Genomic DNA, 13,210 nt, shown 5'->3' with positions numbered 1-13,210 from the left:
ATGCCAAGAATTCAAAGTCAGTTGGCTGTGTGTGTGTGCAACAAGCACTTTAGCAATCGAACCATATCATAAGATCTACTTTTACATGTTAGAGACTGGATCATTCTAGATTGCTGAGGCTGGCCTCAAACTTGTTAACCTTCTGCATTTTATTTTTAAGATTTATTTATTTATTTATTATATATAAGTACACTGTAGCTGTCTTCAGACACACCAGAAGTTCTCATTACAAATGGTTGTAAGCCACCATGTGGTTGCTGGGATTTGAACTCAGGACCTCTGGAAGAGCAGTCGGTGCTCTTAACCACTGTGTAATCTTTCCAGCCCCCTTCTGCTTTTTCCTCTCCAATGTTAGGACTACAGGTTTGTCTACCACAGTTGGTGACAAAGCTGCCTTTTTAATAAATATGTTGTGTTGACTCTCAAGTGTGAAGGCTCATGAAGAATGCAAAGGATTTGTTAAACAGCAACGTTTCTATTTTGCAAAAAACCACATTTAAAATTGTGTGTGTGTGTGTGTGTGTGTGTGTGTGTGTGTGTGTGTGTGTGAGATGAGCATGTGTGCACACACATGCCATGGTGCACAAGTGGAGGTCAGAGGGCAATTTTCCGGAGTGTATTTTCTTCTTCCACCCTTCCATGGGTTCCAGATATAGAGCTCAGGTCAGCACACTTATATAGTAATCACTTTTATCCACTGAGCATCTCACCGGCCCCTTACATTTTATCTGATGCTGTTATCTTTGAGTATTATAAAACTTTAGACTTCAAAGGTGTTTGTGCTGATATGCACAACAGAAGTCTAGGAGCTGTGGGTAGAATTTGTGGTGTTAATAGTTGAACACAATATGTAGATTAAAAAGGCTCTATGTTGTGTGCTCAGCACTTTACCTCCATGCAGTGTGCATAAATGCATGCCAGATATAGATTTCCTTTCATCTGCTATGCAAATATGTACTAATATACATGCACACATTGTCAGTACGATTACTTCTCATCATATGAACACCAGCTACCTTTCTCTCCCTCGTGCCACTATAAGCTAACTTGTCTTAGATACATATTTTGTGGTATTTGCTTCATATCAGCAAACCCCTTTAGAAGCACTTCACAGTATTCTTGAGAATAAGTGGTTTCCAAAGCCAGTTATGAATAAGAATTGAGTCTAGATGACCGAGAAACTAGCGACAGATCACAGGGGTCTGTGAAAGCATCCGGCTTCATGAACTCAGTGGACATCTCCTGCAAGGGCCACATTTCCACCCAGATGAATGATGGAGTGTATGCTTTCTGAGTCCCTTTCCTGTCAACAGACCTCCTTTGTCTGTAGTTGTACCAGAGTTGATGGATCATTTCCTTGAAAGGTCTGGTGGTCAACGTGTAGATAATTGGGTTCAAAGCACTGTTGATAGGCAGGATAAAAATCACCACCCAAGAGGTAATAGTATCTGGAAGAGAAAGAGGAAACATTTGAGCATGGTGGCATGTTGTAAGGCATATCTCGCCTCTTCATCTTCAGCCTCTCTTTCCTTTAGTTTAAAATGTTAAATTTTCTCTCCATTTAAAGACAAACCATGTTACTTAGCATTTATCACATTTGCATATGTCTTAACCAATAGTATTTCTCAGAATATGTAGATTGGTCTTGAATGAATTTCCTGTTTGTTATGTATCTGATTTAATTCTGTTTTTCTTTACAGCACTGCTAGGGATTGAACCAAGGGTGTTGTAAATGCCAGACGAGTACTCAGCTGGCTTCCAGGCCTATTCATTTAAAAAATAGACACATATTTTAAGTCTTGCATACATGTGTGTGTACATGTGTGTATGCATGTGTATGTGTGAGTGATACGTACAGGGACATGTGCACTTGTGTGCCCATGCATGTGGAGGCCAGAGGTCAATGTTCGACTTTCCCCCCCCCATTTTTCTCCACATTATTTTTTGAAACAGGCCCTCTCAGTGAACCTAGAAGTCGCCAAGTGGGAAAGGCTGGCCGGCCAGTGATCCCGGGACTCCCTCGTCTCTGTCTCCTCCCAGTGCTGGGGTTATAGATGTGCTACTAAACGCTTTGCTTTTCAAGCATCTTCAAAACTGAGCCATCTCCTCAGCCTGCAGCATTTTTAGGCTTTCGACCAAATATTTATTTCACTGAAATTTTATTGAGTAGATAGTAAGACCAGCCTAAAACCCCAACTAATAAGAGCCCGAGACAAGCCAGGTGTGATGGTGGACGTCTTTAATCTTGGCACTCGAGGCAGAGGCAGGCAGATCTCTGTGAGTTCGAGGCCAGCCTGGTCTACAGAATGAGTTCCAGGACAGCTAAAGCCACAGGAAGAAACCCTGTCTTAAACGCCGCCCCCCCAACCCCAAAAGAGGCCGAGAACAGTACATGGCCATTCTGAGCTACAAGATGAGTGAAGCAACTTAGCAGGATGATGCCTCAACATAAAAAACGGGGGAAAAGAACTAGATACATATTTGGGTGGTAGAGTTCTTGCCTAGTGTTATGGGCCCTAGGTTCAACCCCTAGAACCACAAATGAACAACCCAAAACATAAACAAACAAACACACACAAACACATACACATACACATACACATACACATACACAAACAAAATCTCCAAACGTTTAACTAAATCCATCTTTTTTGGAAGAATAATTTGGATTTGTATGTGTCTGTATGTCTGTGGGTACCCGAGGAGATCAGAGGAGGGAGTAGGATACCCAGGAGCTGGGGCTGCAGTTGGTCGTGGCACTGGGAACTGAGCATCTGTTCCCTGGAAGGAGAACTAATACTCGCAACTGCTGAGCCAGCTCTGCCACTCTCTGAACCTATCTGAAAAATCACCTTTGCATACATACGGAACTACCAAATACTCAGGTTCTTGTCGTGATATACTTGATACTATTGTCCCTCTTATTCTTCATAAATTGTCAGATTCTATTACCATCACCTGTGGGATCCAACAAAACTAAATTATGCATATATAGATGTCAAAATGTGAATAAACACTGGACCACATCTGCAGTCAGCAGGGGATACTGTGATAAAATATGCATGACATAAACTTTGCACGCTAACCTTTTAAATGTGCGTTTCTGTGGTACTAAGTACATCTATGTTGTAGAGAATTTCTCACCACCGCGGGCCTCAGTGTGTTCTCATCTTCCCAGAGGAAACTGTGCCTGTTAAATGGGGCCTCCTGCCCTTCCATCCTCTAGCAACTGCTAGTCTGTGTCGTCTATGAATTCGACTATTCCAGGAATGTCACGTAAGGATGAATCAGAAAACATGTGGCCCTTTTCTGTCGGGGACATTTACTCAACACAACATCTTCATGTATAATGCAACACATGCCAGAATTTCCCTCTAAGGGCTGAGGAGAAGGCTCGGTGGGGAAAGGTTCTTGCTACCAAGTCTGACAAGTTTGATGCCCAGAATACAGATGGTGAAAGGGGAGAGTTGACTCCAGCAGGTTGTCCCCTGACTTTCACTTGTGTGTCATGGCATGCATGTGCATGCATGTACACACACACACACACACACACACACACACACACACACACACACACACGCGAAATAATAAATGTAAAAAAATCTTTAAAAAGACCTTCCTTTCTTTATGGACCTGAATAGTGATCCATGTATACGTTTGCTACATTTTGCTTGTCCATCAGTAGACACTAGATGATCATTGTACATGTTTGCTACGGTTTATTTGTCCATCGATCTGTAGACACCGCACTGCTTCTGCCTACTAATGCTGCTGTCAACACAGGTGTGCTGATACCTATTTTAGTTCTGGCTCTCAATTCCCTTGTGCGTTTATCCAGAAGTGGAATGGCCGGATTGTACGGCAACTCTATAGCTAATATTTTGCGGTCGCTAGCACACTCTTCCACAGTAGCTGCGCCATGTTCAAATCCTACTGTCAATGCACAAGGTGTCACCCACATATCCATATTCTGTTGCTCAATGTCACAGCCACTGTGATGCCTGTGATGAACATTATTTCACAACGCTGTGTTGTTTCCTGTTACGTCACACTCGGGTGCAGTGTCCTCTATCATATGTATTGTAGGGAGAAACATTTCTCACATTCTAAAAAGTAAATTCACGATTGGCTAAGTGTTGTGTTGTTTTTCGTTGTGGTCATTTTAAGCGGGCAGCCAATTTAAGCACTGTATATCCTTTGTTTGGTCTCTTTGTTTTCATGAGAACTGTGGCACCAGACATTTATGGAAAGAACTCAGTAAGCACTTCATCAACAGTGGAGCCATAACCAACATTACTCTGACTAATAATTCTTGAAAAGAGTATTTTTTTTAAGAAGAACACTGTATAGATTTATTCTTCCCAGGAAAAGGTTGTACCTGGTATTTCCACCCGAATCAGTGAGAGAAATTTCAGTATAAAAATGGGAATCCAGCACAATGCATCAGTGAACACGATAAAGAAAAAACGTTTGGCGAGGATCATCTCCTTCTTCACCTGCTTCTGTATTTCGGTGGCTGTTATGGTGCTTTGATGAACACTGTAAAACATGCTTCCATAGGAGAACACAATGATGATAAACGCCACCAGGTTAATACCTGTTTAGACCATGAAGAATATTAGCAGTGTATGCTAGCATTCTCTTAAGACAAACAGATAAAACATGGCTTAGATGTCACTATTAAAGATCGCAGAGCCCATAAAGTGGTATTCATTTATTCGTTTATTTACTCCGTGACGAGGCCTTATTGTAGAGTTCAGATGAGCCTTCAGCTTGACTAGGTAGCCTAGGCTGGACACCAACATGCAGTCCTCCTGCCTCAGATGACAAACGTGTACCAGATCTCCTTCCTGATCTCCATTTCCAACCACACAGTCTTATGCCCACCGCTGTCTCAGAGAGTGTCTCAAAGGGCCTTGTCTTTCCTCTCTGCCTCCATTTGCTGGGGACTCTGCAGATCCTCTGGACCCAGGCTTCCTCTCTTACCCCATCCCTTTGTGTCAGTCACCAATACCCAGAGGCACTCTCTACCTAGGCACATGCTGGCCAGTGAGAATCAAATAGGCAATCTTCACTCTCCTTCCTGTCTTTTGGTTCCAGTTCCCCAGTGTCATCCCCAGCCCAGTGCAGACCACCTGCAAGGGCCTGTCTCTCTCTGACTCCACTCTTTGCAAACACTAACAAACCTTGCAGCAGACCCAGCTCCCCTCTTTCCTCTTTTTTTTTTTTTCCGGAGCTGGGGACCGAACCCAGGGCCTTGAGCTCGCTAGGCAAGCGCTCTACCGCTGAGCTAAATCCCCAACCCCCCCTCTTTCCTCTAGTCCCTTTCAGCTCCATCTTCCTTACAGCCCATCCCTGTTCTTTCACATTAGCTCCCCAAACCTAGAAACACATTCAACCTGGGACTCCCAGTGGCCACACTAGGGAGGGAATCAAAAGCACTTCTTACCAGGCAACCCATAGCCACCAACCTCTTCTAAGATCCAGAAAGGACAAGGGAAACCAATGAGTGGAGTTCTCAGTCAACAAAGACAAGACCTGACATCAGTGCATAGAATCACAATGATCTCAAGCCCTGATGCCTAGATGCCAGTTCGAACACAACCCCACAGTCATTAGCAGCCAAGGCACTGTTTCTCCACCAGAACCCAGTCACCCCACTGCAGCAGGTCCTAAAAATAAAGCAATATAGTTGCAGCCAAAACAAGCTGCAATAAAATAGCTATTATGATATGCTCAAAGATTTCAAAAAGGGTGTGACTAAATCTACTAATCGGTCTGTGAGAACACAAAGTAACAGTAGACGAAATGATGAGAATGGGTCAAGACATGAAGTAACAAGAGAATCACTGTAGAAAACTGATGTTCAGGTAAAACTGGAAATGAAAAATTTAAGAAGTCAAACAAAAACAAAATGTCACCAACAGAGTTGAAGACATGGAAGAGGAAATTTAGGGAATTCGAGACAAGGCAGAAAAAATGAATATGCTGATCAAAGAAAATATTAACTCTAAAAAAAAATCTAAGCACAAAACATTCAGGAAATCTGGGACATCATGAAAAGACAAATCAATGACTGGTAGGAGTAGAGGAAGGAGCAGAAACCCAGGCCAAAGACACAGAAAATGTTTTCAACAAAATCATAGAAGAAAATTTCCCTAACCTGAAGAAGAAAGGGCCTATCAAGGTACAAGAAGCATACAGAACACCAAATAGACTGAACCAGAAAAGAAAGTCCCTATGTCATATGATCAAAACATTAAACAGGAGACCAACTAACATAAATGCAGACGTATAGAATAACCCCTGACTTCTCTTAGCAGAGACCGACAGCCAGAAGGGCCTAAATGGATGTTTATAAACTCCAAGAGACAAGTACAGATGCCATTTTGAATTACTATAGCCAGCAAAACTTTCCAGTCAGAATAGACGGAGAAAGAAAAACATTCCCCAATAAAACCAAATTTATCTATGAAATCCTCCAGAGGAGTCACTAAAAGAGCATTTCTGAACACAAGGGTGGCTACTCCCTTGAGCCTTGAGGATGAACATCCCTTTCAAAGGAGTGGCCTAAGATCATTGGAAAACACACACACACACACACACACACACACACACACACACACACACACACACACACACACACGATTTATTATAGCAGCAGCAAAATTATAGTTATGAAGTAGCAATGAAAATGATTCTATGGTTGGGGTCACCACACATGAGGACCTGTCTTAAGGGTCATAGCATTAGGAAGTTGAGAAACACTGAAGTTTGTAAACAATGGAAGTCCTAACTGAGTTTTATACTGCCAGATACTCTGGCAAGAGCTGGAACACAGGAAGGCTTGCAACGCAGGGTTTCTTACCAAGAAAAATTACCACTGAATAAATCTGGGCTCCAGTACTCCCCGTGTCTTCTGAATGAAGAGGAAAACATACTCCGTTCGTGCCGTAGTAGTTTTTGAAAAAGTCCTTATTGCCAAGTGGAGCGAACGCCACTATAAACCCAGTAATCCAAATGAAAATCAGAACCGCGACTGTTCTGCATTTTCGAGGCCTTAAACACCGAAAAGGATACACGATGTAGATGTACTTTTCCAGTGTCAGAAATGTTAAAAGTAGAACGGACACTTCTGTGGACAGAACGGCCAACGAGCCCATGAACTGACAATGAACACTCTCCATCCACGGCTGTGCGTGCTTCCTGTACTCTCCCCGAAACTTGAGGTCAAAGGCGCCGATCACAAATAAATAAACCCCCATGAGGCAGTCGGCACCTACAAGGATCCGAAGGTTATAGGTTCAGAGAAACACACAATATGTGTATCTTTACACAAGACATTTTAAATGACCCACTTCTCGATAGGACCGAGGGATTTTCTCCACTTAAGAATTCACAGACTAACCGGTTATACAGCTCAGCAGTAGAGTGCTTGCTTAGCATGAGTAAGTAAGTTCTTACCCTCAGAGTCATCTCTCCAGCCTCCTGAGAGCCGTTTTTTTATTGAAAAAAAATTTTTTGTACCCTAGATTCTAATTATGCTTTTCTCTCCCCTAACTCTTCCCAGATCCTAACCCACCCCATCCATCCAACTCCACACCCTTTCTGTCTTTTTAAATAAATAAAAAAAACCCAAAACATGCACAGAACTAAAAAAAAAAAATCCAAAATATACTAGCAAAAGAATAATAAGATAAAAAAAAAATCCAAACTAAAGCCATATGAGACAAAAACCTACAAAAAGACCATTGACTTTGCTGTGTTGCCCAACTATTCCTGCCTGGGGCTCCCCACTGAGGCCTGCCCTGAAGTGTGGTTAATGTACCCAAATAAGATTCCACTGGAAAAAGCTAATTTTTCTCCATTGTGAGTATTGACCCTAATTATTTTTTTTAAACAGTGTAGTTATCCTCTGGTCTTGCATAGGGAAATTGAACTTGACTCAGAATTTTATAGCTAACCATACAGAGTGGTAGACATTTTGTGACTTCTGTTTCTCACATTGCTTGCAAAGACAATAAATTAGAATTCAGACTTTGCACAGTGTCTGCAAACATTCGGAAACGTGGCCGCTCACAAAATGGTGGACATTGTATGGATGACCGCTTTACTTACTTAAGGGGCTACAGATGTAGCCTCGGCTTTGGGACCCAGGCTGTAAGCACCCTGAGTCTGATTTTTTTTTCTTTGTAGTCCTCATTTAACATAACATTTTTTACAATCATATTTTAAAAACTTAAAAAAATCAATCCCACTTGGAGACATTTCCCTACTTACATATTTTAAGCTGTGAGTGAAAGTTATTCTAGTATCTCAGACTACTAGAATGTTTTAATCTGAACGATTTTACTACAAGTGCGATTGTTGCCTTCCCCCTCTGAATCAACTAAGCAAAGCACATATGGGCTCACAGAAGCGGAAGCCGCAAACACAGGGCCTACACAGGTCTGCACCAGGTCCTCTGTGTATACCTTAATGTATAAATACATCTGCATCGTGTATCCTTTTCGATGTTTAAGGCCTCGAAAATGCAGAGTAGTCGCGGTTCTGATTTTCATTGGATTTCTGGGTTTATAGTGGCGTTTGCTCCACTTGGCAATAAGGAATTTTTCAAAAACGACTATGGCGCCAACGGAGTGTGCTTTCCTCTTCATTCAGAAGACACGGGGAGTACTGGGGCCCAGTACTGAAAAGCGTCCTGCTGTAAAGTCAGTGTTGAACTGGACCTGCAAACCAATCAGCGGTGCCGCTCTGGGTGTGACGATGTGACCACGGAAAGCGACAGTTTCTTTTTCCTTTTAATTTTTTTTTCTTTTCTTGAAAATAGATTCTTTTCTCATGCAGTATATCCTGTCATGGTTTCCCCTCCTTCTATTTCTCCCAGGCCCTCTCCACTGCTCCACCCGTCTGGGTCCACTCCCTTTCTGTCTCTCATTAGAAAAGAATAGACTTCTAAGAGATAACAGTCAAACATGACAAAATGAAGCATAGTAAGATAAAGCAAAAATTATCATACTGAAGTTGAACATGGCAATCCAACAGGAGGAAGAGAGTCCCAAGAACAAGCACAAGTGTCAGAGCCCCACTTGTGTTCACAGTCTTTAAAATACAGGAGTCCCATAAAAATACTAAGTTGATAGCTGTAATACATACACAGAGGACCTGGTGCAGACCTGTGCAAGCCCTGTGTTTTCGACTTCCGCTTCTGTGAGCCCATATGTGCTTTGCTTAGTTGATTCAGAGGGGGAAGGCAACAATCGCATTTGTAGTAAAAACATTGAGATTAAAAAAATATTTATTTATTCTATATTTGTGTGTGTGTGTGTGTGTGTGTGTGTGTGTGTATCTGTCCATATGTGTAGAGACTGGATGAACATATTGGATCCCGTGGAACTAGAATTACAGGTGATTGTGAAGAAACCACTCTTAACTGCCGAGCCATTTCTCCCGCCTCTATGCTTTCTTTTTTTTTTTTGGATCTGGGGACAGAACCCAGGGCCTTGCGCTTGCTTGGCAAGTGCTCTACCACTGAACTAAACCCCCCAACCCACCTCTATGCTTTCTTACTTTAAAAACTAATTTTCTTATGACTAAAATGATTTGTGTTTTTAATCATAGAAAATGAAGAAATACCATATAAACAAAAAGAAGAAAGATTTTTATATCTCATAATTATAATACTCATGGAAATTGTTTTCCCTCTTAAATTTTCTTTTAAGATTTATTTATTTTGAGTATGGGTGTGTTTGTTTGCATGTAAGAATGTGTATCATATGGGTAGGCACAGAGGTGTGGACAGAGGTCAGAGGAGGGGGTTGGATCCCCTGGATAGTTGTAAACTACCATGTGGGTGCTGGGATCTGAATCTGAGTCCTCTGTGAGAACTACATGTACTCTTAACTGCTGATTCATCTCCTAGACTCTAGCCTCTCCCTCTCTCAAACTGTGGGCCATGGCTGTCTGTCTGTCTGTCTGCCTGCCTGCCTGCCTGCCTGCCTGCCTGCCTGCCTTTTAGGTGTTGGAGTCTGTGGAGCTGAAGTTATAAGCTGTTGTCAGCCACCTCATGTGGGTGCTGGGGACCCAGCTTGGGTCCTCTGGAAGAGCGGTATGTGCTCTCAACCACTGCACCTCCCCTCCAGCCCCGCAGAATTTATTTTCTAGTAGCGACAATTCTGCACAGTTCGAGCCGAGCTGCTCTTTAACCAGGAAATACTCACAGCAGAGAGACATGATGGACATGGCGTGCAGCTTGTTCTCAGACCTGATGTATGGTCGCATACAAATAACGAAGATGTTTCCGAAGCAGGTGATGGCAGACACGACCCAGACAAAGACTCTCTGGATGATGTTTGCCAAGAGGTTCTCAAGAGAGGAGATCCCATCCGTGTTGGGCTTGCAGCTGCGCACGTGTGGTGCATAGCCACAGTACTGAAATTTCTTAAAGTATCTGGTTACAACGACAAAATCATAACATATACCTAACTTAATGTCATCCTTGACATAGGTTTTCAACATTTTCTCAGTAGAAAAAGTGTTCATATAAGATCCAGTGGAATAGAAAACATTTCCCTACCAATCATAATTCTTTTTTTTTTCTTTTCTTTTTTTAGGAGCTGGGGACCGAACCCAGGGCCTTGCGCTTGCTAGGCAAGCGCTCTACCACTGAGCTAAATCCCCAACCCCCCCAATCATAATTCTTAAGTTCAAAATTTATCTCTTAATCACTTGACTTTGTAGTAAAAGAGTGTGCGGGTAAGAACTGCCAACAGGCATAACGAATGTATGTTAGACCTGTCTTAGCATAGGCATAAATGGTTAGCTTGTGAACAAGAGAAGGGGTTTATCCAAAGAAGCTCTCTACGACTGTTTCCAGAATTCAGTCCATACAAATCAGTGGTTCTCAAACTGTGGGTCGTGACCCCTTTGAGAGTTGAATGACCCTTTCACTGGGGTCACCTAAGACATCAGAAAATACAGATATTTACATTACAATTTATAACTGTAGCAAAACTACAGTTATAAAGTAGTACCGAAAATAATTTTGTGGTTGGGGGTTACCACAACCTAAGAACGGTGTTAAAGGGTATTAGCGGTATAAACACATGGTTATGAAGCTCATATCTCATAGCTTTGCCACAGCTGATCTTACTAAGCAGCTCTTAGGGGAAAAATTAAATTCTTTCTATTTGCTGCTCCCATGGCTTTTCTGTTACAAAAGTTATAACATAACATTACATTACGTTATTATCTATAACTACTAACCACGTCTATCCCTCACACTAGATTTTGAAACACGATGAAGAGATAAATGTTGAGTGAATTTTTCATCTATAGACATAATTGCTTGGATAAAGACATCACCTGGATAAACAAGAATTGCTTTCGTGTCAGCAGCAACATGAACATTCCTGGGCATGTTTTAAATACCAGGAATAGGGCTGGAGAGATGGCTCAGCAGTTAAGAGCACTGACTGCTCTTCCAGCGGCCCTGAGTTCAATTTCCAGCAGCCACATAGTGGCTCACAACCATCTGTAATGAGATCTGATGCCTTCTTCTAGTGTGTCTGAAGAGAGCAACAGTGTACTCTTACAAACAAAAATAATAAATAAATCTTTTAAAAAGTTTTGTAAAAAAATAAAAATAACTACCAGGAATAACTTCTCCAATGAACTCCATGAGATCAGTGTTAACAATACCCTAAGAGGAGGTAAATCTTCAAGGGAGGAGAATTGTTTGACAGGAATTTTTCTAGTGATAGTAGAAACTGGAATTCAAACTGTGTCTGTCTGCCTTACAGGCAAAGAGCGGTGGCAAAACGTAGACATGACCTCCCTAATGCAAACAGTTGCAGTAGTAAACGATACAAGGTGGAGGCCATTTTGTGTCTTGCACAAGGGCAGGGCAGTTTCTGCTATGCTCATCTGGTTGTTTGCATGTCTCTATGAGCTATGATGGAAAGAGTATAAGGAGGGGTGTGCTGCTGCTTCTTGTTTTAAGAGTCTGAGGCTGAATCTCTTTCACCAATAGAACCTCAGTGGGGACTTGTTTGCTAGGTAAGCTGCTTAGCACAGACTCATCTTTTAGCAGTAATGTCTTTGTTTCTTCTGAGGGAGCCGTTCTCCAGCCACAGGAATCGTGGTGGGTGTTCTGTGGAAGCCCTCCCTAGCTCAGGGTAATCAAATACTCTAAGAGGAACCCTGAACCTTGCTGATGGCATGCAAATGGCTTATTTCAGCAGCTTGGCTAAGACCACTGTTCTACTCTTGTTCCCATGATTCCTGCCCACACCTAGCTCTTCTTTTACTTATTTCTAGATCATGTGAGCTGTATGGGTCTCTTGCAATAAAGACAGGCCAGGCTGTTTTGTTGTGAGCAAGCAAAGGACCTTATGAAAGCCTTGTCTCTGAGGAATCCCGGGAAACAGAAACAATGCCCTGTGTTAGACTTATGGTGCAAGGAAGAGTACAGAGTGGTTAAGACACTTCTCAAGTATTGAAAAATTACCACAGTGTGAAGAACAGTCTAGTGCTTGCTATGATAGCAACTTGACCCAAAGTACTTATGAGGCCTATGATCAATGCAAAACCAGACACAATGCAAAGAATTCACAAAGGCTACCATTTCACCCACACACTTCCCCCAATCACACTCTGATACTAGGGACAAGATTCCCTGGGGAAGAGTTCTCCGACCTTCATTAATTTGTAACAACTATTTATATCTATTTTAAATATGTGTTCATATATTTTATGTTTATATATTATACATTTACATATGTAAACACATATTTAAAAATAAGAAATAATTGCTACAAATTAATGCACGTGTTGTGTAGTGTGAGATGTGTGCATAGACCTGACTCGTGTGTCCCATGCATGGATATGTAGGTCAGAAAATGGCTTCAGATGTTGATCCTGGCCTTCTACCTTGTTTTTGAGTCAGAACTTCTCTTGTTCATTGCTGCACTTTATAGTCCAGGTTATGAAGCTCCCGAGCTTCAGGTTGGAAGGTCCTGCCCCTGTGTCCCAGCTGAGATGTCACACACACCACTTGTGCTGTGTTTTACCTGGGTTCCAGGCATCTGAACTCAGGCACTTTTGCCTGCTGAGCCCCCTCCGCAGCCTTGCTTGTAATTCTTTTATATTACTTAGATACATTCCTATTTCCTCATCTGGTGGCACTTACACAAAGTGTGTACATCACTAT

General features: G+C 42.1%; 1 protein-coding gene across 3 annotated transcripts in view; it reads right to left on the bottom strand.

The window, feature by feature from the left end:
- Positions 1–780: 780 nt before the first annotated feature.
- Rxfp1 (relaxin family peptide receptor 1) overlaps positions 781–13,210 on the bottom strand; it is a 120,975-nt gene continuing 108,545 nt past the window's right edge. For all 3 annotated transcript variants that reach the window (XM_032898205.1, XM_032898206.1, XM_032898207.1), the window contains 4 exons: positions 10,221–10,450; positions 6,869–7,279; positions 4,379–4,597; positions 781–1,448 (listed from right to left, as the gene is read on the bottom strand). In XM_032898205.1, the coding sequence (XP_032754096.1) occupies positions 1,147–1,448; positions 4,379–4,597; positions 6,869–7,279; positions 10,221–10,450 (1,162 nt within the window). In that variant the 3' untranslated portion in view covers positions 781–1,146. The remainder of the gene's footprint in view (positions 1,449–4,378; positions 4,598–6,868; positions 7,280–10,220; positions 10,451–13,210) is intronic.

Source organism: Rattus rattus, chromosome 3 (genome assembly GCF_011064425.1).
Source record: "Rattus rattus isolate New Zealand chromosome 3, Rrattus_CSIRO_v1, whole genome shotgun sequence".
In the NCBI taxonomy this organism is placed as follows: domain Eukaryota; kingdom Metazoa; phylum Chordata; class Mammalia; order Rodentia; family Muridae; genus Rattus; species Rattus rattus.
This window is presented reverse-complemented; position numbering and strand designations above follow the sequence as displayed.